The sequence below is a fragment of the Phalaenopsis equestris genome, unplaced genomic scaffold (genome assembly GCF_001263595.1).
Source record: "Phalaenopsis equestris unplaced genomic scaffold, ASM126359v1 Scaffold220174, whole genome shotgun sequence".
Lineage (NCBI taxonomy): Eukaryota > Viridiplantae > Streptophyta > Magnoliopsida > Asparagales > Orchidaceae > Phalaenopsis > Phalaenopsis equestris.
The window spans coordinates 87,410-113,648 of record NW_018238477.1 but is presented as its reverse complement, the minus strand read 5'-3'; the positions used below and the strand labels follow the sequence as shown (position 1 = coordinate 113,648).

General features: G+C 31.9%; 1 protein-coding gene across 2 annotated transcripts; it reads right to left on the bottom strand.

The window, feature by feature from the left end:
* Positions 1 to 219: 219 nt before the first annotated feature.
* LOC110037483 (putative glycerol-3-phosphate transporter 1) lies at positions 220 to 24,626 on the bottom strand. 2 transcript variants are annotated; one of them, XM_020742136.1, is made up of 3 exons: positions 24,457 to 24,626; positions 2,517 to 3,608; positions 220 to 1,112 (listed from the first exon to the last, which is right to left on the bottom strand). In XM_020742136.1, the coding sequence occupies exons 2-3, from the start codon at positions 3,508 to 3,510 to the stop codon at positions 568 to 570; spliced, it is 1,539 nt and encodes a 512-aa protein (XP_020597795.1). In that variant the 5' UTR covers positions 3,511 to 3,608; positions 24,457 to 24,626; the 3' UTR covers positions 220 to 567. The 2 variants fall into 2 exon arrangements, with proteins under 2 accessions (XP_020597795.1, XP_020597796.1); XM_020742137.1 differs by having other exon boundaries at positions 24,493 to 24,626.
* Between the last annotated feature and the right edge of the window lie 1,613 nt (positions 24,627 to 26,239).

The window sequence follows — 26,239 nt, the reverse complement described above, 5'->3', positions numbered from 1 at the left end:
CTTAAGGGATACAAATAAACATTGAAAGTTACAACAATCTCAAAATAACACTTAACATAAGATCACTTCTTAAGCTTTGTCATAGGCCTTTATTCATTAATGAAACTATGGGAAAGATGCATTCAATAAATATCATAGAAAAACATAAAATTTAGTTCATTTGTATTTCTACCCAGGTGTAAAATATTCACATTCTCGTAATACAAAATGACGCTCATAAATAAATCCCACTAATTTGGCTTTTGTTGTTCTTTAATTGCACTGCCTACATGACCAAGAAAATAACCGAAGAACAAGCTTGAGCAAAGCAGAAATCTGAGTAAGACTTTCAGACTGAACTTTTACAGAACATGTTTTCAGTAGAAAATATAGTACAAATATTCATACAAGTATCATTTGACACGAAGGCAAAGAGAAAGAAGAAAATTGAGAACGTAAGGAATTGGAATTTATTCTATAATTTATACTCTTAACAAATTTAAATATTCATCTAAATAAATGACAACCAAATCTCTCCTTGTTCCAACACTATCTTGCTTCCAGTGAAAGTCTGTAATGTGAATCATATTAGACTAATAGACTTTGCTCCAACATAGAAGACCTCGCCCTCAATTTCACCTTAACCTCAGCCGCCACAAGCCTCGTAAGTAACAGACCAGACATGAGCGCAGCTACTATAAGCATAGTGAATACTGCACTCCAGCTTTGTGTTGACAGATATCCAGTCAAGAGTGGTCCAATGGCTGCGCCCATTGATCCCGTTCCGTCGATGATACCCGTCACAGTAGCCAAGGCCCTGGAATTCCCCTTCAGGGAGCCATGGGTGCCAAGGTCAGCTGAAACTGCTGTTGTGATAAGAGCATAAGGACCATTCACAAACAAGCCTGTAATGATCATGAGAGCAGCATTGCAGAAGAGGGAAGTGCTCCCATAAACTCGGTAAAAGAAGAGTGCAGGGATGGCACAATACATAAAACTTGCAGCTGTGATTGCCCGTGCATTAAGGTTGTCAGAAATGTGACCTGCTAAGATGCCACCAAACACACCACCGATATCGAACAATGTTGATAAGGCTCCAGCCTTCGAATTGGATAAATATTCACCTCCAATGGCTGTAGAAGTCAATAGTCAATGAGATCTAGATCAGTTAAGGATAGATATTCAGTTAAAACATCATTATTTCATTCTACCAGGTTGTTAACAATCAAACCTGAATATACTTTACTTCACTTAGCAGCATTCTATTTCTTAAATTATATCATGATTTGTTGTCAATTTCATAGTAACATTGTTTACCAAGTAATAACATCTTTCAGTTCACTAGTAGTTTCAAAATCTTAGTCAGAACAACAGCAAACCTTTATCCCACTAAGTGGGGTCGTCTACATGAGTCCTTTTTGCATTGCGTACTATTTGCCAATAAATGCAAGTTATTTCACAAAAATTTGGAGCTATGACTATGGAGATTTGTTCACTGTAATCCTGCTATTATTATATTAAAATAGTTTATTATGATAGACAATAGAAGAAACTTGCACTAAAACCTTTTTTCACTTCCAAACCAAAATTTTTTAGATGGAGTTTTTTACCAACTTGCTACGTTGGCAGCAATACTATTTAATGATGAACTCGTATCCATGGGCATATCATATTGGTGTTTTAATTCATCGCTTAGAAGCTAAGATCCAAGTAATCTAATCAAATTATCAATCAACTATCACTATTAGTCTTTATAGGATCTAGACCACATTACGTCTCATATCAATCACTGTCTTCTATTGTTGGCTTCTTTTTTTTTTTTCTCATTTTTACCTTGTAATGCATAAATTGATTGAGAAATGGCTACATTATGGGAGTACCATCCAACGTAATAAAAAATATGAAAAATAGAACATGTGTTTAAAACAAGTACAATGAAAGACAATAGAAATAAAAGAGGTAAACATTTATACAAATAATTGTAATGCCTTATGTATCCGTCAGAAGTAATGGAAAACCATTGTCTTTCACTTCTTTTCCCAAATTTAAATTGCAACACACTTTTGCAAGCTCTAATGGTGTTTTAGCTCATGAAACTAGAATATAAGGTTTTGAAGTATTTGAGACATGTCAGTTCTAATTATACAAGGAGACACGTTAATCAACCCAGATTTGTCAAAATATCGCAGAATCAGATGCATGCCTGGATGGAAAAACTATAACTAGCTTAGTTATTTGTTAATGCCAGAAGTTAATAAAGAAGAATAAATTTTATTGATTCAATAGTAAGAATAATGCATATGTCAAGATAACACTTTACAAACACCGCTAGATAGATCCATTTAACTGAAAAAACTTCAAGGGTTCACGTTGGATTATTTTTTTATAAAATATCAAGTGAAATTCATATGTAGCTCGAGTCCTCATGCATTAAGAAACTTAAACTTAATACTGAAGGCACAAGAAATCCTACAGATCTCAGCATTAGTCAACAGCATAACAATAGCAAATAAAAGCCCATGACAATCATCAAGTACCTGTGTGACTGATATAGAATGGAAGCCAGTAGAGAAAAGTATAAGCAACCAATTTGGAGAAGAAAAGACAAAAGGCAAATGGAGCAACCCCAGGTATCCACCATGCCTCAACAAATCCCACTGCTTTATCCTTGATCTTTTCTTCTCTTCCTTCAAGAGGAAGCTCATCATTTCCAGCCCTGCTAGGCTTCAACTGTGCATCTTTTTTATCTATTCCAACAACCTCAGGACTCTCAGGCAAGAAAAGAAATACAGTCAGTCCAATGACTGAAATAAGAAGGCCAGGAATGACAAAAGACCAGCCCCACCCATAACTCAACAAAGCAGAAGCAATCAATGAGCCAGAGATATTTCCAACTGAAGTGTGGGCATTCCATATTCCCATGATCAATCCCCTCTTCCTCTTTCCAAACCAGTTAACAACAACAGTTACAACTGAAGGCCATCCAGTAGATTGAAACAAACCTGCAAATATCTGAACTACCAAGTAATAGTAGAAACTGTGAATGTTTAACCAGTAACCAATGCCGAAGAGGGCAGTAAACAAGCCAGTCCCAACCATTCCTATAGTAAGAAGGAATCGCAGGTTCAAACGATCTCCTAAATGTCCAGCAAAAAACATGCCAATTGAGTATACCGACAGGAAAGCAACGTCAATCACCCCAAGCATCGCTGAACCATTTGGACTGTTAAATGGAGACCAACCACTAGAGTGCAGTGGTTTCTCTTCTTGATTATAGAATAACAGAATATTGCTAGGAAACGGCCAAGCTAAAAAGTTTGAGTCTGCTTTCTTGGGATCAAGCACACTTTTAACAATACTTGTGGTTTTTCTAGTGGCATGGTAACCAGCATAGGAGAAGAACGTTAGAACCAGAACAAGCGTTCGGTATGTTCTTAAATTAAAAGCTGCATTCCTAAAGGATACCAAAAAACAGAGGCCAAGAGGCTTTCTATATACTGCTTGGACTCCCAAGTCACTTGACTGACACATGAAGTGTGTTAAGAATTTGCCCACAAAAGAAAATGAAGTGGATAGGAAACTAGTGGCAGTAATGAGTTTGTTAAGATGTTATATAGAGGGATGGCCACCTGTAGAAGAAAATGTGTCAGTGAACAGCATTCTTGAATAAAAAAAACAAGAAAAAAACATTAATAATTTATATTAAAACTTCACGTAGTGTAAAAAAGAACTAAACAAATATTATTTCTTATGGAGATGAAAATATCATCTAGTGAAGTGTTTCTACAGGTGCAGTTTGGCTGTAAATTGTAAGAGAAAGGATGATCGTTTATACCCACAAAAAAGGACATTGTTTTTGAAAAGAAAAAAATACCTAGAATACGAAGGTAGAATTTAAAAGATAAAAAATGCTTAAACTTACAGATAAATCTAGAAAAATAGACAAATAAAACTTATACTTAAGCAAAACTTGATATGGGTAAAATGACTAATTTCATTAAGAACATTTTTATAGAAGTTTGAAGAGAGACAAAACATAAATCATACATTATTAATGAGACTGGCCGTGAAGTGAGAATACATAGATAGTTAAAAGGAAAAAAAAAAATTCTTTTAAATTTGATATAAATAAATAAAATTGAGGTATAATGATTAGAATAAATCTATAAGTCTCACCAGAAAAGGGTGGTGAGAAAATCAAAATCCATAATGATTAAGAACATGGAACAGTGGGAATAGTCCTATGTTGGATAGTTGCAAACATATTGGTTCCAAAGGCCGCCAAAAGTGAGTACCCAAATTGAGGAGTCATAGTGCATACTTTTGTCAATGACATGATTTTAAATGGTAAGAAAATTGAGAAAACATATAATAAATTAGAAAAATGGACAAATGTTTAAGAGATACAGGTTTTAGAGTCATTAAAACAAAGATTAAGCATATGATATGAAAATTTAGTGATGTAATATTAATTATTAATCAATGTTGTTAATAGATAAAATAATACTTAGATGCAACATGTTTAAGAATCTTAAATTGATTATATAGTATTATGGGTAAATAAATAAGAAATAGCCTTTAAGAATTGTCTGATGGGATAAGAAGATATAAAGAGGAATAGACGTAAATTAATAATGTTGACTCACCTATTTTTTAATAGAATTCTTAGAATTCTCCAGCAGAGCACATGAAGTTACATTAGACTGATGGCATGGCATCCTTGTCAAATCTCAGAATTGGGTCTTGGAAGTTGGGATGAGGTGATGAACAATAAAGTTTTTTTTACTATTACTAATCATCATCATCATTACTATTATTATTAGTATTATTGTTACTATTATTATTATGATTACTATTATTAGCATTACTATTATTATTATATTTTTTTCTTTTTTTATTATTATTATTATTATTATTATTATATTTTTTTCTTTTTTTCTTTTTTTGGTTTTAGTCAGCTCTATATAAAGTGGATCCTTAGCCAGGTTTTAAAAAATATAAATTATAAAAATAACTTGATCTCTCATTCATTTCAACATGCCATCTTGCAGGTGAAGGCTTCATTGGAGAAGTAGAGAATTCATCATTGTAGCTACAAAAAACTTCATTGTAGTTAATCTAATCTAAAATATTACGTTTGAGATTTCCTTTATTGTAAGAGTGCGTATATGGTATTTGAAAGGGGAAATGAGTATTCCATCTTTTTCTTACATCTCCTGTGGTTTCAATATTAGATTAAATCCACGCTTACCTACCATAGATGTAAGCTTATAATTGAAGTCAAACAACAAAAATCTTAGTATCTTCAAAGACTTTTTCCCTTGTTTGTGATTTGCTAAAGCATATCATTTCGATCTTTATGATGCTTCCACTCATTACAGTAAACTGGTGTTAAAGCACAGTTTTAAAATTGATGAAAATGATGTTAAATTAAAAAAGGTTTAATGTGCCAATGCATTGTGTTCTTTCCCAAGAAGATCTAATAAAGGCATTCATAACGAGTTTGAAGATGCTGATGCCAATAAGTAAATATGAAAAGACCAAAAAACTAAGTATAATAATCCAAATACGTAGAAATAAGACATTGACAATGATATTTCAGAAGTCAATCGTAGAAGGTTTACATCTCAAACTAGAGTAATTGTTCAAGACAACTCCACAACAAACTCTATGAAAAGCAAGCATTATAAAGAAGGAATGCTAATCAAATCACATTTAAACAAATTTAGTTCAATATTTTGTGATATTAAAGATATTAATATAATTGTTGATGAAGGGGATCAACTTTTCTTATTATTATGCTTTTCACCATCATTCCATAAACATCATTTTATATAATTGAGATATCATAAATCTTAAAAGATACAAAAAAATCGTCCTTTATTTAAAAAAAAAAAAAAAAAAAATTATAAACTCAATGGTGGCAATGACGAAAAGCAATGGAAGAGATTGCTTATTGAAGGCCAATCAAGATAGTCAACCTCTAAGAGCAAGTTGGTTGACATGAATAAGAATTATTTCTATTATGACATACAATTAATCATCAATAGATCTTATATAGCATCAATTGACCCTCTAAAGTCCTTCTTTAGATATCAAAACCATAGTCTAAACCTAGTCACCATATGAATGCCCTAGCTAGGATCTCATTGCCCCCATAGCTCCTCTAGGGAACATGCCCCGCCACCTCAAATTAGTAGCTGAACCTAGCACACTTAACAGCCAAGAAGATATCTTCATCCTTGGCTCAAGTTGAAGCCCAAGACTAGCTGAACTAAAGCCTACTCTAACCCTTTGAATCAATTGGTTCAGGCCCAAATTTCAAACCTTTTGCCCTCCCTAAATCTTATATAACACACCTCCAGAGTTTTAATGAACTCTTATTGGGCAATCCATTCTCAACCAAAATTCATCCCTAAGCCAAGTAATGCTGGGTTGGTGTGATCTCAACCCATCAGGTAAAGACTGGTTAGGAGCCTACTCATCACAAAATTGGAGTCCCTATCAAGCCAACTAATGCCATGTTGGTTAATTCTCAATGCTTACTAATTGGTCACCAAATGGTGCAAACTGAACAAAAAAATCATGTTCAAGACAACTGAACAAAAAAATCATGTTGGTTAGCGCTTCCTTGCTAAATAGATGCTGTCCATTAGAAACTCTCCTAGGCTAGTTGACCACAGATTTCCTTTCGATAGTTCTAAATCTTCGGCTAGCCAATTACACCGTACCGACACCTTAAAACCCAGCCAAAGATGTCCCTAGCATTTCTTTCAATAAAAATTGTATATGCCTTCCTACCTTAGATACATCTCTTTTGGTTAGCTTCTATTGACACCTTCTATCTTGGTGACACCTTATTTTGGCACCAAAAGAAAAGTCTCCTTGTCGACTTAGGAGACATCACCTTGGGGACTGCAATCTATTTATTTTGGCTTTTGTCGATGCCTTCTCACCTGATGGCAACCCACCTTGGTGCCTTAGTAGTCTCCTTGGAGCCATTTTTTAAGTTATCTTTAGCTGATGCCTTCCATTCAATTACTTCTCATCCTATCCAATAGGTTGTGTCAACTGAATCCTTGCTTATAGATCCACCGTGATTGTAATGCACCAACCAACTCTACTTAGAATCTATTGCTGAAACGTAATAGTTAGATGTCAACATAATTAATTCAACAGAGCTAGGGAACTAAAACAGTTCTCATAATTTGACCGTTATTGCTAATATATTTTCTTTGGCAAGCATCAAATTCCAACATCCTTTTTTATGGTTTTATTGAAGTTAAAGAATTTGCTTAATTGCCTCCGGACATGCCTATGAACTATAATTCTGTAATATACAAATATCGCTAATTGGCTGATTTTAGTTTATTTTAAAGATATTGCATTTTTCAAATCTCCTAAAATTCATCTTAATTAGTTTTTAAAATTCTGCATATTGTATCGATCACTGATATATATAAATATATATGAACTGCTAAAAAATTTAATATTATAAAATTAGTTTTTAAATTTATTAATTTTAACTCAAACACAATTAATTAAATTAATAACTATTAATATCAATTGGAACACTAACAAATAAAAAATTTGCACATAAACAAGCTGATGAAAATTCAGGGTAGTGATTTAATTGAATTTAATTAATTTAATTATTATATATTCATATATCCTTACCAAGCAACCCTCAATTTCCTCGCTGCCTTCACTTTTCCGCGAATGGGGCATTGTAGTGGGCCAAACCAGGGCAGAATGCTGGGAGTGGTATACAAGGGAGTAATGCTCCTGCTTTGGGCATTTGGAAGGGATTTGGGGAATAATATTTATATAATGGATATATTGAATATTTATCTATCCACCCCATATGTGCTTAATTCGACTCAGATGGATTCGAACATAGGGAACTTACACCAAAGTTGTCATACAATAGGCCACTGGTTGCGACCGCGCAGACACACACGCATACATATATATATATATAGACGACGCGAGATATCCCGTGTAGTAGATGCTAGGGTTCGTCATGAGGTGAAACCCTAACAGTAGAACATTGACCCTCGTTTGCGTCGCACGACACGACTGGGTCGTCCCGACTTTAACTTCTTCTCGACGCTCTCAGCAGGAGACACCGACTGCTTTGTCCCTTCATCCTGACGCCCAACACTCTCAGCAAGAGACGCAGTTCACGCTATCAGCACAAGACGTCAACTGCTACAAGATTTCGGGATTCAGCAAAAGACGCCGACAGCTACGAGATCTGCTATGGCCTCGACGACGCGTTCGGCCTCGATGACGCGTTCTTATTCCAATGCACTTGCCGACGACTTCCTTATTCATACTCGTGCTCCTCTTTCAGGTTCAGAGTCTGGTTTTCATTCTGGCAAGTCCTACAATGTTCCTCAATCTTTCCACTTCACTCTTGAAGGTGGTGGTGATCACACTTTCATTAAAAAGCCTCGCAAAAAAATGTAAAATTTGTTCTTATTCTCACTGAGGTTGAAACCAGTACTAAACCAGTACTCTCGTGAAACCAGTACTCTCACGTCCTCTTGACGTTTTGCTTCAGTGGGAAAATTCCTTTATGAACACCCAAAACTGAAGATTGTTCGGAAAGAGTTTGATGTTATGAAGCTATTGAGCAATTGAAATATTGGCTTACGCGACGACCGACATATACTTATTTAGCTATCTCACGATGCGAATTACACTCGCATTTTCTCTAGAAAAGTTATCAAGATCTATAACCGTTTTACAGCTATCTCACGATGCGAATTACACTCGCATTTTCTTTAGAAAAGTTATCAAGATCTATAACCGTTTTACGAAAATTTTGAAGTGGACTGTCGATTTTGATCCAAAAGTGAAGTCACTTATCATTCCTGTTTGGATAAAGTTTCCGGGGTTAAAATTACATCTGTTCAACATGAAAATTCTTTACTTTTTAGCAACTTCTTACTGTAAGTCTCTCAAGGTTGATAGTTTCACGCTTGCTGTCACTAGACCCTCTGTGGTTTTTCTGTTAGTTGAGAGATATATCACTCAACTAGCTCCGAATGAGGTATGGATTGATACTACTCACAACGGGTATTGACAAAAGCTTGAAATAGAACCACACCTTCTTATTGCTCTCATTGTAGTATGTTTGGTCAGAGTTCTATTATTTGCCATCTCTTGCATCCTCATCTAAGGCCGAATATTCGGATGAGGAATGACAGGTCTATTTCAGGAGAAAGAAGAAAAATGGAGGCCGACTCGAGCTCGAGAATTTATTGGATGATACATTGATTACTACCGATAATGACACTCATCTTACCAATTTATTAGTTGACTCCTTAGAACTAGAGACAAAGGCAAGGCAAAATTGGGTCGCTCTCTGGCTAACTGATACTCCGTATTTTGGCACTTTTTGATTTTTTTTTTAGGTCTCTCATGTACTTTGTTGTATTTTTTCTTTTTAGAATTATTTGATATGGTAGTTATCGTGTGGACAGGGTGTCATGTTTGGGCTCTCTCACACGATCTATATTTTAGGTCTCTCATGTACTTTGTTGTATTTTTTCTTTTTGGAATTATTTGATATGGTATGACACTCTGCCCACACGATAACCACCATATCAAATGATTCCAAAAAGAAAAATACAGCAAAATACATGAGATACCTAAAAAAAAATCAAAAAGTGCAAAAATACAGAGTATCAGGCAGCTAGAGAGCGAACTAATTTTGCCTTGCCTTTGTCTCTAGTTCTAGGAAAGGAGTTAGCTAATAAATTGGTAAGATGAGTGTCATTATCGGTAGTAACCAATGTATCATCCAATAAATTCTCGAGCTCGAGTCGGCCTCCATTCTTCTTCTTCCTCCTAGAATAGACCTCATTCCTCATCCGAATATTCGGCCTTAGATGAGGATGCAAGCGATAGCAAACAGTAGAACTCCGGCCAAACATACTACAATGAGAGCAATAAGGTGTGATTCTATTTCAACCTTCTGTCAATACCCGTTGTGAGTAATGTCAATCCATACCACATTCGGAGCTAGTTGAGTGGTATCTCTTGAGCCACAGAGGGTCTGGTGACAGCAAGCGTAGGACTATCGACCTTGAGAGGCTTAATAAAAATATTAATTAAAATAATAAATATGTTCATAGTTAAAAATTCAATTACAAAAATTTTTATGGGTATATTTTCTTTCATTTCTTGTTATTTAACACTGTCATTATCGGGTCACAAGCCTCAGATACAAAAAGTGTTTACGTTAGGAGGTCGACAACCAACATAAATTTTTTATCAAAAAATTCTTACATGAATCATGTAAATCATTGTGTAAATGTTAGGGCATCCTATAGAAACAGCGTGTTATAAGACCAGAATACAGTGAAAAGTGTGTAAGGACCGCTACACCGGCGCTCGAGTGTAGTATTAAATAACCAAGTGATCCACATTATAGACGGATGCGATCAAGGAAATTAGTCCATGAAATTAATATCAAAATAGGATCTTGGAAAATATGTACTCTCACATGTAAATTAATAGAATTAGAAGCTATTGTAGTTCATACGAAGATAAACATCTAATGCATTCATGGAACTAAATGAATTGGATAAAAGACTAAGAAAATTGATAACTTAGGTTATAAACTTTGACATTCAAGTATGAGTCGCACTAGGAATGGTGCAAGTGTAATTATAGATAAAAGTTTGAAATATGATATTGTAATTTATTAATGGTGCAAGTGTAATTATAGATAAGAGTTTGAAATATGATATTGTAATTTATTATAATTAAAAAAAACATGACCCTCAATAGAGCATAATGGAGAATAGAATTCATGTAGTCAACCCCACTTAATGGGATAAAAGGAGATGTTGTTGTTCTTGTTAATGTTATTTAATGCATGAAGTGTGTTGGTTAGTTGGTGAATATAAAAATTGTTCTTTATCATTCTCATTGTATTTTGTGCCTGTTAAATAATAGAATAGCTTGCAAGTACATACATATAAGTTGAAATTGCATATAAAAATGATCTTTAATAGAAGAAAGTGATCAAAGGAATGTCATGTGTTGTGACAGGTACAGAAAGAACTCCAAAAGAAAGGCAAAGGTAGTTATAAAAACAAACTCGATTTTTTGACTCTTGATACTAAGATTGGAATGACCCATTTAGTATTAAAGCATTGTGGATAAGTGTTATATTTGGGACGATCAAATTTTACCAAACATTATGATAGCTGACAGGCTGAGTGACCCCTCAATAAAAAAAAATGTCAAAGCTTATGCAAATAAAAGTGACATTCATAAGTTAAGAAAGTAAAAAATTAAAACGAAATTAGAAGTAATGGTGGACAGATTTTGCATAATAGAATAAATAAAATCAAGGCCAATAACAATTTGATTATTGTTGATCACTATTTTTTATGCTATATACAATTCATGTATTCTATATTTTTAAATTTTTGAACAAGCTTATTGTTATTCCTATCGTTACTTATACTAGCTGATCAATATATATATGTTATGTATTTATGTCTATTGAGTTTTATTTTAGCATTGATTATTTCATCGAGCATATAATTTATCTTATAATATGCTTTTTTTTCAAGAAAGGGTAAGAATCGGGCTAGTAATTAGCAAAGTGAATTACTTTTGTAAGACTATCGAATTATAAAAATTTTGAATAAATTTGACTTTTGTAGTATGTGCATTTTATATTTCAGTATTTAAAAACTTTTTATATTATTTGAGAATTATGTATATATGCTTCTCTGTGTACTTTTGATATGAAAAAAATACTGGAGGAAAGGAAATGTATGTTTCAACTTGTGACAATTTAGTGGGAGCAATCCTCCACTACGTTAATTTTGATTTGTGCAAGTTAGGATGAATGTTGGTAAGAATTTAATCTAACAGAGTCATCATTAATCACATTTGTCTGGCCCTAAGGGGGCAGTTAGGGTTTGCAAAATCACAGAATGTTAAATGTCATTAATGGTGATTAAGAAGATCAAATAGTAGTGCTCTTCTAAACAATTGACCTATCTTTAAAAAACTTTTGGTTCCTCCAAATTCCTTAAGCTCTTCTTCAATGACCAGGGTTTTGGAGTCCAAGTTTCTTTCCTGAGAGCTCAATCAAAGCCTTTCTAATTAGGAGCTAATCCTTGAAAACCATGCTTTGATAACAAAAATACTAAACCCTTATGTAGCCTTTAACTCACATGAATAATATAACCTATTGTCGCTTCCCTTTCTCTTCAAAGTGTGTATCACTTGTTCACTTGTAAGGCTTTCTCGATCCTTAAACCTCTCTTCCAACCCATGGTAATAGGGTGGCTTCACCAGTCTTTAAAAATTCCATTAAACTTTTATGAAGGTACCTATTGAACCCTTTGTTAAAAGAGGGTATTGTCACCCACCTTAAAAGGTCAGAAAATACCTTACTCAAAAAGTAATGTGTAGAGTTACTAACACTGTCTCATTGAAATCCATTCTATTACCCGACCCTCCCTTAAAATGCCATTAAGCTTTATGCAAGTAATTTTTGGATCCTTAGTTAGAAGAGAGTATTTTCAGCCAGTTAAGAGGTTTCATAAAGCCTTAATTGGCATCTCGTTGGATGATCTATAGTCTTTTTTAAAAAGCGATGGCAAGACAACCTATTGTCCAGCCATAAGGCCCGTTGCCACCATCTTCCAAGAGGATTCAGCAGCTTCTCCTGTCTAGATGTCCTCAAAATTTCTAAGCACCTTACATCACCTACAGAAGCCATCACAAACTCACCCATTGAACTTAATTATCAACTCGATGGTTTCTACATTTCTTGTAGCTCCACATTTTTTATATCTAGGCCAAAGGCATACTAGTGCACATACTGGGCAAATTAGTGCTCGCCACATGAAGGCTCCTAGTTCAACTTGCCACATCATGTATGCTTGAATTTGTCAACTTATTGCCACACGTAGGCACAATTGAAGTACATCCATTAGACTCATTAACTTAGAGGTAAAGTCCACATTTGTTTATAAAACTTGTACCATGTCAAGTTATCAACATATGCACAAATTCAATCTAATGTAGTCATTCTCATGCATTTAAAATCACAAAATGTTACTAAATTCCGATTTTACAAAATTGCAAAAAATATTATTCAATTTTTTAAAATTATGAGATGATTCTAGTAAAATAATTTTTTTATAATTTTTCTATACTTGTTTTTCGAGTCATCTTAAGCATTTGAAACAAATATCTTGATTTTGTCTTTTAACTTATTTTAATTACACAAATTTAAGCATATTTTTTTATAAATTAGAAAAACTATATAGGTTGTACTATAATACTTATCTACTATGCGCACATACATGTTGCACACATATACACCACTTAGTTTACAACCTTTAAAATTTTGTTTAAGCTTCGCACAGTATTACCAACATTCACGTATAAGCACCTAGATATATATTGAAAGCTTTATAATAATGTTGTATTAATGAATCAATGAAATGGCCCTCATTTTTCATGTAAGAATTATTATTGTGACTTTCCTTGAAATTCTTTGTGATGTACGCCAGGTGAAGCCTACAGAGAACTAAGTTAAATGTTGGAACAGGTAATGATATTAATTTCCTCTTCCACCTTATATGTCCTTCTTTTACTATTTAACATAAAAATTATGTATTTTCCCTTATACTATTTCTGATACAGGATGATAATTTGGACACTTGAAAAAGCTCATAGAATAATTTTGCATAAAAAGCTAAAATTGTAAATATCCTAAATATTGTAGTCGTTCAATCATTTAATACATATTTACATGAAAATGAGCATTCATCCAAATATAAAAAATCCAAATGTGTAGATCAAATTACCAAAAGCCTCATTTCAGACTTGGCTATCATACTATAGACTATATGGCTTAGTTACTAGATATCTGATCAAATTAACAAATGTCTAACAATATATGATTATATTGAAAGCATGAGCTATGCCTACCTATGGATTAATATCGCAAATATCATATGCATAAATACACTCATGCAAGTCGGGCCCTTTTGTTTAGAGAATGGGATCATAAGATTCATTCACTCCTTACCAATAAATCTATCTTGCACCCTATTGAGACCTAAATGACATGGCTTTAAATTATCATAAATAATGTCTAGAAAAATTCCTTATCCAAAAGATTTAAGACCAAACATCAAGATGCTTGACCATCCCTGGTTGGATTATAAGGCCTTATGTGAGTATTTTTTTTATGAGTGAAAGAGAAGACTCATGTATGCCTACCATTTGCATTAGATTTAAGAAACATTCACCTTGGATAGTGTTCTAATTCCAACTTTTCATCGTCAAGACATATACCATTCAAAGTTACCATCAATTTGGTAGATGAGAATATATAAATCTCATGCCAATGAATAATGCCTTGAATTCCACTTTGTCAATAATATAAGAATTTTCATCCCTTTCTTGGGTGATTCCATCATAATTGATTGCAAGACTCAAAGCCTAAGCATCATTCCTTGAGATACTGTAAATTTATTTCATTACCCTTTAGAAATTCCTCTGGGACAGTTCCATAAACATCTCTTTTATCCCTAATCTAGTCAATTTTCTTTCTATCGGACTCTTCAAGGTAAAATTTTAAACTCGATATCACTGCTTTGATATTCCAACTCATTTATTGAGTTATCTCTTACTGAAAATGCCGTTAAAGATTATAAGACTCATACCTTGAGCATCATTCCTTGAGATATTGCAAGTCTATTTCCATACCATCGATAATTCCTCAGGGACAGTAATACTCGATGCCTTTATTAAGCATCACTTTATGCTTAGTTTAGTCAATTTACTATTTCTTAGACTCTTGAAGAAAACATTTTAAACTTCTTAACACTACATTAATATACTACATTAATATGCTTGTTTATTTTGTAGATTTATCTCTTACGGGCAACTCTTATTTGATTGACCTCTTTGAACATAACTCTCCTCTTACTAAAATTGTTGCCTAAATCATTTATATAGAATCAAGAATGTGAGGAACAATTTTAATCAAAATTCTTTCTCACATATAATGCTTAAATGATGTAATTACCCATGGGGCATACTATTGATCTAACATTTGACCAACTTTACCTTGACCAAAACATTCATCCATCTTTCTTTGAGTATTCCATGCAAAGCAAGGTTACTAGGCTTGAAAGAAGCTCATTGGCATTTGAAAACCTAAGAAGTTATCTGGCATAACTGCGCCACACTTTGGCGTGGTTACACCACTGGCCGCCATAACCATGCCAAACTTTGGCGTAGTTATGCCACTGCCTGTGTAACTATGCCAGATGTGGCTTAGGTACACACACAAAAATTTTTGCCACTTCTCTTTTCTCCTTACTACGGTCTTCTTCTCAAGCATTCTTCGGCTTCTCCATTGTAAGTCTCCTATCTTCTTCTTCTCATTCTTCTCTTCTTATCAACACCAATCCCTTCTTCTTTTCTCTTATTCTTCTTCCTCTTCTTCTCACCACTACACTTTTCTTCCTCTTCTTCTTTCTCTTAGCCTAATCACCACCCCCAAATGCCAACTCACTCTATCTTCTTTTCTCTTTATTCCCAAAGCTGAAACCCACTCACACCCCCTCTCTCTTTCCTCCCATGGCCAAACCCTATCTCAATTGGTTAACTGGTATGTGTAATTTTATTCCATGTGTAGTCCACTTATATATGTAATTTTCATGTATATGATTTCGATGTGTAGTTTATTTTCATATGTAATTCCTATATGTAGGCAATTTAATGTGTAAGTCTTGACCATGTGTAGATCCTTCACATGTATAGTCTTCAATATGTGCAATTTGATTCCATGTGTAATTCACCTACATATGTGATCTTCATGTATAAGATTTTCATGTGCAGTTCACTTGTACAAGTAATCTTCATGCGTAGAACTTTCATGTGTAGTTTGTTTTCATATGTAATTACTGTGTAGATATTTTGATGTATAGGTCTTTACCATGTATAGATCCTCCATATATATAGTCTTCACCATGTTCAATTTTATTCCATGAGTACTTCACTTGTATGTGTAATTTTCATGTATAGGATTTTATTTGTAGTTTGCTTTCATGTGTAGGGTTATCATGTCTAGTTTGTTTTCATATGTAATTCTAATGCATAACTATTTTTATGTCTAAGCTTTCACCATATGTAATTTCATTCAATGTACAGTTCACTTGTATATGTAATTTTTACATGTAGGATTTTCATTTCTAATTTATTTTCATATGTAATTCCAATGCATATAAATTTTTATATGTAAGCCATCACCATGTGTAATTTCATTTCAAGTGTAGATGAAAATCCTACACACAAAGATTACATATACAAGTGAACAAAACATGGAATGAAATTACACATGGTGAAATATTTCCATATGTAGTTTATTTCATATGCAAAACTTATGTATCGTAGGCTTCTGTGTAGTCTACTCCATGTGTACACTTCCCCATGTATGGTCTGTTTCAGGTATAGCTTACTCCATATGTATATTTCTCCATGCAAAATTTGCTTCATGTGAAATTTCCTCCACGTGTAGACTTCATCATGAGCAGTATCCATGCACGTGCAGACATTATCATATGTATTTTTCTCTATATGTGACATCCTCCATATAAAATTCTTTCTATAAGAAATCTTCTCTGTGATAAGTAATTTTTCATATATTAATTATGTGAAGAAAAGAAAAAAAAAACTTCTCATGTATAAGTTTTGCATAATGTGCAAGTATGCTTATTTATATGTTTACGGTATGTCATTTGCAAGTTTATATAATTAAGATATATTAATTTATAAATTTAAATTACCTAAGTTTAAGTTGCATGTAAATCCAAAAAGAAACTTAAAAAGGTGTAATGAAGTTTTCATAAACTTGAATATGATAAAAATTCTCAAAATTATTTCATAGGAATTAGATTTAAGTGGAGTCAAAAAAAATTCTAAACAATCTAAAATTTTAAAACAATTAGAATACTTTAAACTTTTAAATTCAAAATCTCTCATTTTAAACTTTTAAAATTCCAAAACACCTTAAAAAAAATTTAAACTTATAATTTTAATTTTTTTTTTATAAAATAAAATAAGTTTTCTTTTTAAACTACTTAAAAACTTTTAATCATTTAAAACAATTTAAAACCTTTAAAATAACTTAAAAGTTTTAAACATTTAAAAATTTAAAACAATTTAAAAAATTTTAAAATAACTTTAGACTTCCAAACACTTAAAGAATTCAAAGCACTTTAAAACTTTAAAATAACATAAAAGCTTTAAACACATAAAAATCTCTAAACATTTATCATCAAATAACTTAAAAATTCAAAACACTTAAAAATTCAAAATACTTCAAAGTCTTTAAAACGACTTAAAACTTTCAAACACATAAAACTCAAAATACTTAAAAATTTAAAATACTTTAAAACCTGTTAAACAACTTAAAACTTTCAAACACTTGTAATTCAAAACAGTTAAAAATTTAAAATACTCTAAAACCTCCAAAACACTTGAAATTTAAAACATAAACTTTCAAAACACTACTTTTAAAGAAATTTCAAATTTTTTAAATTCAAACATTTAAAACACTTTAACTCTTAAACCATTTAATCACTTGAAACTTTAAAAAATTTCAAAATACATTTTCAAACCATTTAAGTTATCACCTCTCCAAAATATGTAAGCTTACACCTTTTAATAACTAGGATTTTAAGCTTTTCAAGCAATTTATAGGGCAGCCCTTTATGCGTACAATCTCATAATCATAAATTCTAACATCAAATCATATTAGTTTGTAATTTAAATATAAACTTTAATGAAAAAATATTAAACTAACACTAGAGAAAAAAAACTAAGGATAAAATTGAATGTCAACTTAAACCAGAAATTAAATCCAAAACATCAATCTTAAAATGCCTTGAATTTCATGGTGTCCAACAAATTAGGAGATTGAATCAAAAATCAAAATTAAAATATCAAACCCAAATATAAATCTAAAATTAAAATATCAAACACAAACAAAAATCTAAAATACGCTAACTTAAATGACAAAAATCACACTTAGATTAACTATGAACCCCAGATTATCCAACTCAGAAATAAAACTTAGGATCACACATACCCTTAGGATAGTCTAAATCTAGAAGCCTAGGTTAAATTACTATATATTCCTAGCTAGTACTAAAGACTAGGACCTATAAAACTCCAAGTCTATAACCACCTTAAATTATGTAGGTGCTTTAGAATGAAGTAACCGCGATTACTGACAAAGGTACCACAAACTAGCTGATACTAATAGTTAATAAGATCTATATTTGTCATCACAATGATAACATTAGAGATCTCTTTCTATTTGATCGGTTAACAGTTTAAGGCAACTGATGAACCCAAATGATGAAAAGACATCGACATCTTGACCGAGGGTGTTATACCTGAAATCTATAATAGTCCAACTATTTAGCCTCTTTATAAACTCTAGATTTTCCTTAGGGCTAGATTTTTAATTTGCATCTAGAAAATTTTTAAATTCTTCAAACCAATCTTTCAAATCCCACCTTCCTATATCGATCCTTTGTAATTAAATACTTCAAATAAAAATTTAAATAATCCTTCAAATCAAACTTCAAACCAATTTAGAAAATAAACATCAAATAAACCCTTCAAATCAAAACTTCAAACAAACCTTCAAATTCTTTTCAAATTCCAACAAAACCAATCAAATTTTCAAATCAAACTTTTTAAAATCAAACAATAAAACCTTCAAAATCAAACTTTTTGAAATCAAACAATAAAATCAAACCTTCAACTCCAAACCTTGAAAACCCTCAACCCAAAACTCTTTAGATAAAAAATCTTCAACCTTTCCAAATTAATCATTCAAATCAAACCTTCAAACAAACCTTTAAATCAACCTTCAAACCAAACTTCAAACTAATCTTCAAATCAAACTTTAAATCAACATTCAAATCAAACTTTAAATCAACATTCAAAACAAACTTCAAACTAACCTCCAAACATTTGAAATTTCAAATCAACCTAAAAATCTTTTTAAACTCCAAATTAAATCTTTAAAACAAACATTCAACTCCTAACTTTTAGCTCAAATCAAACTTTCAACTAAAATTAAATTCAAATCAAATCCTTCAACCCAAATCAAACTATTCAAACCAAATTAACTCAAATCAAATCCTCCAAATAAAATCTTTAAATCAAGCTTTTAAAACCAAATCAATCAAATCTAACATTTCAAATCAAATATAACTCTTTCAATAAATTTACAATTCAAATTCATAGTGCGTACCTTCTTCCCAAAGTTGGTTAACACCTTTTTTGGGTCATTTCATGACACAACATCATTAAACCATAAATTCAAACTTTTGCATTTCACAAGTATATTTTCTTCAAACCCTAAAACTCTCATTTGAATATTTCTTCAATTCATGAATCTTCTCAAAAACACAAACCTTAAAATCCTATATAGTATGAGCTAATTTTTTAATCGAGAGTATTCTCAATAGCCCCAACTCCTGAGATGTAAATAACTATAAAAACCGACCCTTTTAGGTATCTCAAACCCCTAAAAAATGAATCCTATCTTACACATAAAATTGGGGAAAATGTTTTGGTTAAAGCAGATTCATAAATCTTACAAGATTTTTAAATCCATTTTAAGGTAATATTTTTACCTCTCGAGATAGTATATTATTCTTTAAATGACACATCCAATCATTTAGATAGAAATCTTCTAAAATCTGTGATGGAAATGTCAACATCAACAAGTTTTTATCCTACTAGTGGGATCGACTACATGAGCCTTTTTCTTCAGTGTGTCATACTGAGTGTCATATTTTTATTTAATTCTAAAAAATTAAGATCATTTTTTATACAATATGGCAATGTATTTTTAAGTACACCTCTGGTCTACCTCTACCTTTCTTAACACAAGTCAAATCCAAAACATCTATTCTCCTAACTAGATCATCCAATGATTGTTATTTAATATGAGAAAACCATCTAAAACAACTATATCTAATCTTGTCTACTACTAGAGCTACACCAACCCTTTCACGAATATATTCGTTTCACATTTTGTCTCTAAGTGTAAAGCCACTCGTACACCTAAGCACTCATCTTAGCAACACAACTTAGTTTTAGGGTTTTCTATTATAAACCAACAATAAACCAACATTCTATGCCATAAAGCATTGCAGGTCTCACCACCATCTTATAAAATTTTCCTTAAAGTCTAAGTGGCACTTTTCTATCACACAATAGGCCTAATGCATTCCTCCACTTCAACTATCCAACTTGAATTCTACTAAAAACATCCCCATCTATATCAACATCACTTTGAGTGATAGACCCAACATATCTAGAACATTCACTCATTTTAATTATTTGATCATCCATTATTATGACTTTGACACTAGACCTACTACTACTAAAATTACACTCAATTTATTCAATTTAAGATCTACTCAGAATAAGGCTTATATACTCTAAAGTAGACTTCCATAATTCAAGTTTTTCCTAAACTCTTTAACGAGTCTTATCTGAAAGAAGGATATCAACAGCGAAAAGCATACACCAAGGTACATTCTCCTATAACTTCTAGTAAGAGCATCCATAACTAAAGCAAAAGGTTATGGGCTTAAAGTCGATCCCCGATGAAATCCAACTGAAATAGGAAAATACTCGGTAAATCCTCCTTCTGTTTGAACAAAAGTAACAACTCTAGTATACATATCAATAACAACTTGAATATAAGTCATATCCACAAATTTCTTTTCTAGAACTCTCTAAAGAAATTTTTTTGGAACCTTATCATTAGCTTTTTCTAGATCAATAAAAATCTTATGTAGATTCGCTTACTCTCTCTCTACTTCTCAATCAAACATTTCAATAAATGTATAGCTTCCATAATAGACTTGCCCCACATAAATACAAACTAATTATGAGAAATATTTATATCAGGTCTTAACCTATGTTCAATTAATCTCTCCCATAATTGTAATTTATGACACGTTAACCTTTTTTTTTACATTAACTTAATTCTTTTATTATCTGTACACTCTCATGCATCCCCTTTATCCTTAAAAATGGGGACCAAAATACTATTTCTTCACTCAGGCATCATTTTAGTTTTTAAAATAATATTAAGAAGTTTAGTAAGCAAAAAAAGACTCAAATCTCTTTAATATTTCAAAAATTCGATTGGGATACTATTGGGTCCTACTGATTTTTCAACCTTGATTTTCGTTGAAAAATCTTCAACTTCTTTTATACTAATGTAACAGTAAAAATAAAAAAATTATTATTATTATTATTGATATAAAAATCATTAAAATTGATAGTATTTTAAAAAATTCTATTAAAAATTTTATCAAAATATCTCATCCATCAATGTTAAATATCTTCATGTAAAAAAAATTACTTTTTTATTTTCATCTTTAATACATTTTACTTGAATTAAATCTTCATTTTTTTTTTCTTATTGTTTCGTTAGTTTGTACACATATATCTTTTACCCTCTTTAGTATCTAATCAAGTATAAATATCATTCAAAATAAAATTCTTAGCATCATAAATAGTTTTCTTAGAAGCCCAATAGGTCACCTTATATTTTTCCTAGTTCTCTAAGCTTTTACATTGAAACCAATTTTTATAACAAAACTTATTATATTTTAACATTCTTGCACATTATTATTCCATCACCCACGTCAACATCATGACTAAAAATTTTTCCAGCACTTAAACACATAGAAAACTAAAATCTCGTAGAAGTGAATTAAACCATGCTCAGTCCTCCCTACAATTCCTAAAAAATCTATAGAATATATTTTCAATTGTTCATTGATTCCTAAGAATTCATACCATAATTTGTATGTCTTTTTATCCAGTTACCTCTAGTTCAATCAAGAAACTTGATGCTTCTTCACATCCCAGCATGTAACTAGCCTTAGGAGAACAAAACAACATATACAAATGTGACTAATATAGATTCTTAAAACTTTCTTTTTGTTACTAAAATAGGCTCAATGATAACGTAAATTATTGAATTAGCAATTTCTTTTCATATGTGCTGCAATAAATCATTGCTTTGCAGTTATAAATTATTTTATAGGTATACATGTGCGTATAGACAAAACTATCGTTTGGCAATATACATCTTGACACTATTTGCATTGAAATATATAATGATGTATCTAAAGCTTTGGTTGAGAAGAGACAAATACCTAATTTGTGAATAAACTCTATCTAAGTGATGCACGGTACAAGTTTTCTAATGATGCAAGATCATCATGGTTTGAAGGGGTTCTTTAATGGCCATGAGAACAAGAAAGGTTAGAGCTATCTGTTATAGAATGAAACGTCAACAGTTACTTCAATTATTTCAACAACACCTTTAAACAAAGCGAAAAAGTGTTAGCATCCATACTACATGAAAAATTTTAGAATAAGTTTTGACACAAGATAATAATATGGCTTCAGATTATCAGATGGATTAGATTTATGATACATAGGTTTTATCAAAGTTAACTTGCAACATTAAAGACAAGAAGATAACCACTTTAAAGATAAAAAATAAATTTATTTGTTTGTTCATTGTACAATCCAATTATATCATTTAAGATTGAAGAGTTTGTTAGAAAGCGGTCTTTACTGGTTATTCAATTCAAGCGCTATTTGAACTTGATTAGATAGCATTGTATCGAGTATTTTAGAACTTTGCAAGCTTATAGTGCTCAACTTGTTTTTCTTTTGCCTTCCGTACTCAACTTAGAAAGAAGGTGTATGGAAAACTAATTTTGAGATAAAATGAATTTAATGAAGAAAATGATCATTTTGACTCAATATCACTTTTTATTGGATGCTTGAAATTCATTTGCATCTAAGCATACAAAGTTTCTTATGAATCAATGATGTGGTCCCCTGAATCCATTTGGATCCTAACTCAAAATTATGCCTTACGCATCAACGTGAGAAAGCAACAAGTAAACATCATGTTTCTTTATTAGGTTCCTTCTCCTCCATATAAAGTCAAACAATGTGATATTTTTTTATAACAAACTACTAAATATCAATTTTTATTTTTTTTGGTTATAGAGACCCTTTCAGAAGCTAGGGCTTCATTTAAGGATGGAGACTTCATTGGATCATGTGAGGGAAACTAAGAAAAAATCTTCATGCTAGGGGTAATCTAGTTTAATAAATCATTAGTAGGACTTTGTTGTTGGTGAGAGGGTTCCATGGAAATTTGGGGAAGACAAAGAGTGTTTCTTTTTTGTGTAAATGGTTATGTGGATACATGGGTGGGTGGGTATAGAAGCTTAAGCACATTGGTGCCAGCATGACCCATATAAGAAATAAATTACAACCATATAGTTCAAAATTTACATTAAAAAATTACAAATTTATAGTCTTGAACAAAAATGTGTGGAATTTATGCCATTCTATTGAATTTTTTTTTTCAATCATTAGAGACTTAATATCTTATGCCATGCTATCGATATTGTCAACAAAAGAAAAACAAAGAATTGGGAAGACTGACAATGACATTGTCATATTCAAACATCATTATCTTCAAAATGATTTGAAAAAAAATTATTAATTCTGGCACACCTTGAGTGACCACTATTTTTTGCTCTTATTTGAAATTTTATTAGAACTAAATGAAAATATGACACTAAATGGGACGCGGTAGAGAAAAAGGATTCATGTAGCCGACCCCACGTAGTGGGATTAAGGCTTTGTTGTTGTTGTTGTTGTTGTATTTGAAATTTTACTCTCCTCTAATTTCAAGAATTAAAAGTTTGGAATGTCAGAAAACTTCTCAACCAATAATAAGGTGCTTTAACTTTTTTTCAAAATTTCTAAATCTCAAAAACACGAGAGAATGCAATTTTTATGAGGCATGCTTATAGCCCAATAATTATTATTATTATTATTTGTTTTTTTCTCACCTATTTCCCATATACTGCAAAACAACGATCTCTCTTTAAAAAAATCAACTCATAAACTAATTTAACTATTGGCCACAAAACAAACAATTAACGTTTTGAACTACAATAAACAAGTCAGGGGGAACCCATTTCTTTATTTTCTGACCACCCAACTAATAAATTATTCACCAGAACTTAAGAACTTGAATTCTAACGGAACTTCCGAAATACGCCAATATTCTCAAATAGAAAAAGAAATACCACTACTAACTCCCAAAACGTCTCATAACCATCTAAACCTAGCAAAACTCTAATCGCAGATTTTTGCCTCAAAAGATTGGCAAATTATCAACCATCCGAGCTTCCATCAAAATGCATCAAAACAAAAGCACGTCACAAATAACCAAAACAATGAAGCTGAAAAAGAACAATCCATCGCTCTATCGAAAGGAAATGTGCAGAGAACATTCAAAGAAATAAACAGAGAATAGGAAAACATAACCTATGCGACCTAAACTTCAAGCTCATATGTCATCACCTTCGAACAAGATTGCAGAGCTGCAATCGCTCTCTTCTGATCTCTCTCGATGCCTATCTACGTATTCCTTCAACGTTTTAAGAGCATTCCGACAAGGAAGAAGCAAGAAAAAGAATCCTACGCATCGCCGTGAGTGGCTTTTATTTATTTCAATTTAAAAATGGTGATTAGTAATTAACAAAATAAACGGATTTTGTGAAGTATTTAAGCCTTCTAGTTCATGATAATTACAAAGGTGCCATCTCTGCATAAGGTCCGTTCTTCCAGTGGAGCCTGCCACGTGGAAGTTGTTTAGCCGACCAATTGATCTCTTCTGCGGTCCACAATCAGGAGTTGGCGCGAATCTCGATATTGTCTTTTTTTTCCCTTTAATCATAAGAAAATATTAAAAATTAAATTCGTTTATTAAATATGGCTTTTTTATGTCATCACATTATTTTAATATTAGCTCTCCATGCTGTTTGGTTTATTACTCCTACAATTCTTACATTTGGCACACATGCACATGGGCCATGCACCATGTTTCAGTTCTCATAATACGCATTATATTTGACCATGTATCACATGAGTAATAATGACTAGAAGTTTATACAATCTTATCTAACAAGCGAGATGATATTTTGTAATCTAAAGATATTAATTAAGACTTTTTTAAATTTTATTTATTCTTTTGTGCATAAATGTGATGCGGTTCCGCTATCCGCTAGGGTTTCATCTTGTCGATCTCTTCGAAGGTTCCAAATAGTGAAACCTTGCACTCGTTGGTTGTGCAATTGGCAAGCGGCCCTTCAATGGTAAATATGGGTAAGTTACTATTAAATGTACATTTCATCTAAAATCTCTTACTAAGGTTTTGCTTTTATTTAAATTTATGTATAATAACACACAGATCACCTGAAATATTAATATTTACAAATTAAGCAATGTTGAAAAATGATTTGTTCTTATTTATGTTTAATTGTGTAGAAATTTACAGTGTTGAAAAATGGTGCTCCTTGATTTATGAATGGTAGAGCTTTGATTTTAAACGTTAGAATTCATAATATGTTCATGTTAAGGTTTTAAGAAAGCCCAAGTTTTATTAGGATTAAGTTGCTAAATTTATCTTGTTCCTTTTTAATGAGAAATACATTGTTTAATTTGTTATATACTAATGGAAGCCCTTTCCATGTATGTACTGTGACACTTTTTCTATGAACACTTAAATTGTGTGTAGAATGCTAACTTTAAAACACCTTTCCATTTGCAGGGGTAGAAGTCATACTGAAAATAGTTGTAAAAAACTTCAAGACCTCAAGCTTTCTTAGAGTTGTGACCTTTTCTTTAGCCTTCACTAAGTCTACAAATCCAACTCCTAACCTCAATATGCTAGCATCCTTTCCAACTAATAGTTTAGGTGGCTCCTCCTTACTACAAAGTCACATGAAGAAGTTGCTTTTATTGTTTGCTCTAGAAAGTCTATCATTCATAATTCAAGGTCAAATTAAGAGAATTAGTTGCTTAATAATTCATTAGCAAGAGGTTTTGAAAACACTTATAATAATAATGTGTTAAGAGAATTAGTTGCTTAATAATTCATTAGCAAGTGGTTTTGAAAACACTTATAATAATGTAGATGTAAATTTTATGTGGACTTAATAAAAGATTCCTGCTACAAACATCAATTTTTTACACTAAGTTACTTGACTTTGTGGATCACTTTACAAAGAATTTAATAATTTGATCTTCTAATAGCCCAAAAGGAAGG

Excerpts from the sequence above, each read along its gene's own strand:
- LOC110037483 (XM_020742136.1), bottom strand. The coding sequence starts at position 3,510 with ATGTGTCAGTCAAGTGACTTGGGAGTCCAAGCAGTATATAGAAAGCCT. Across the intron at positions 1,113-2,516 it reads ATTCTATATCAGTCACACAG|CCATTGGAGGTGAATATTTA; the intron begins GTACTTGATGAT and ends TGACTTCTACAG.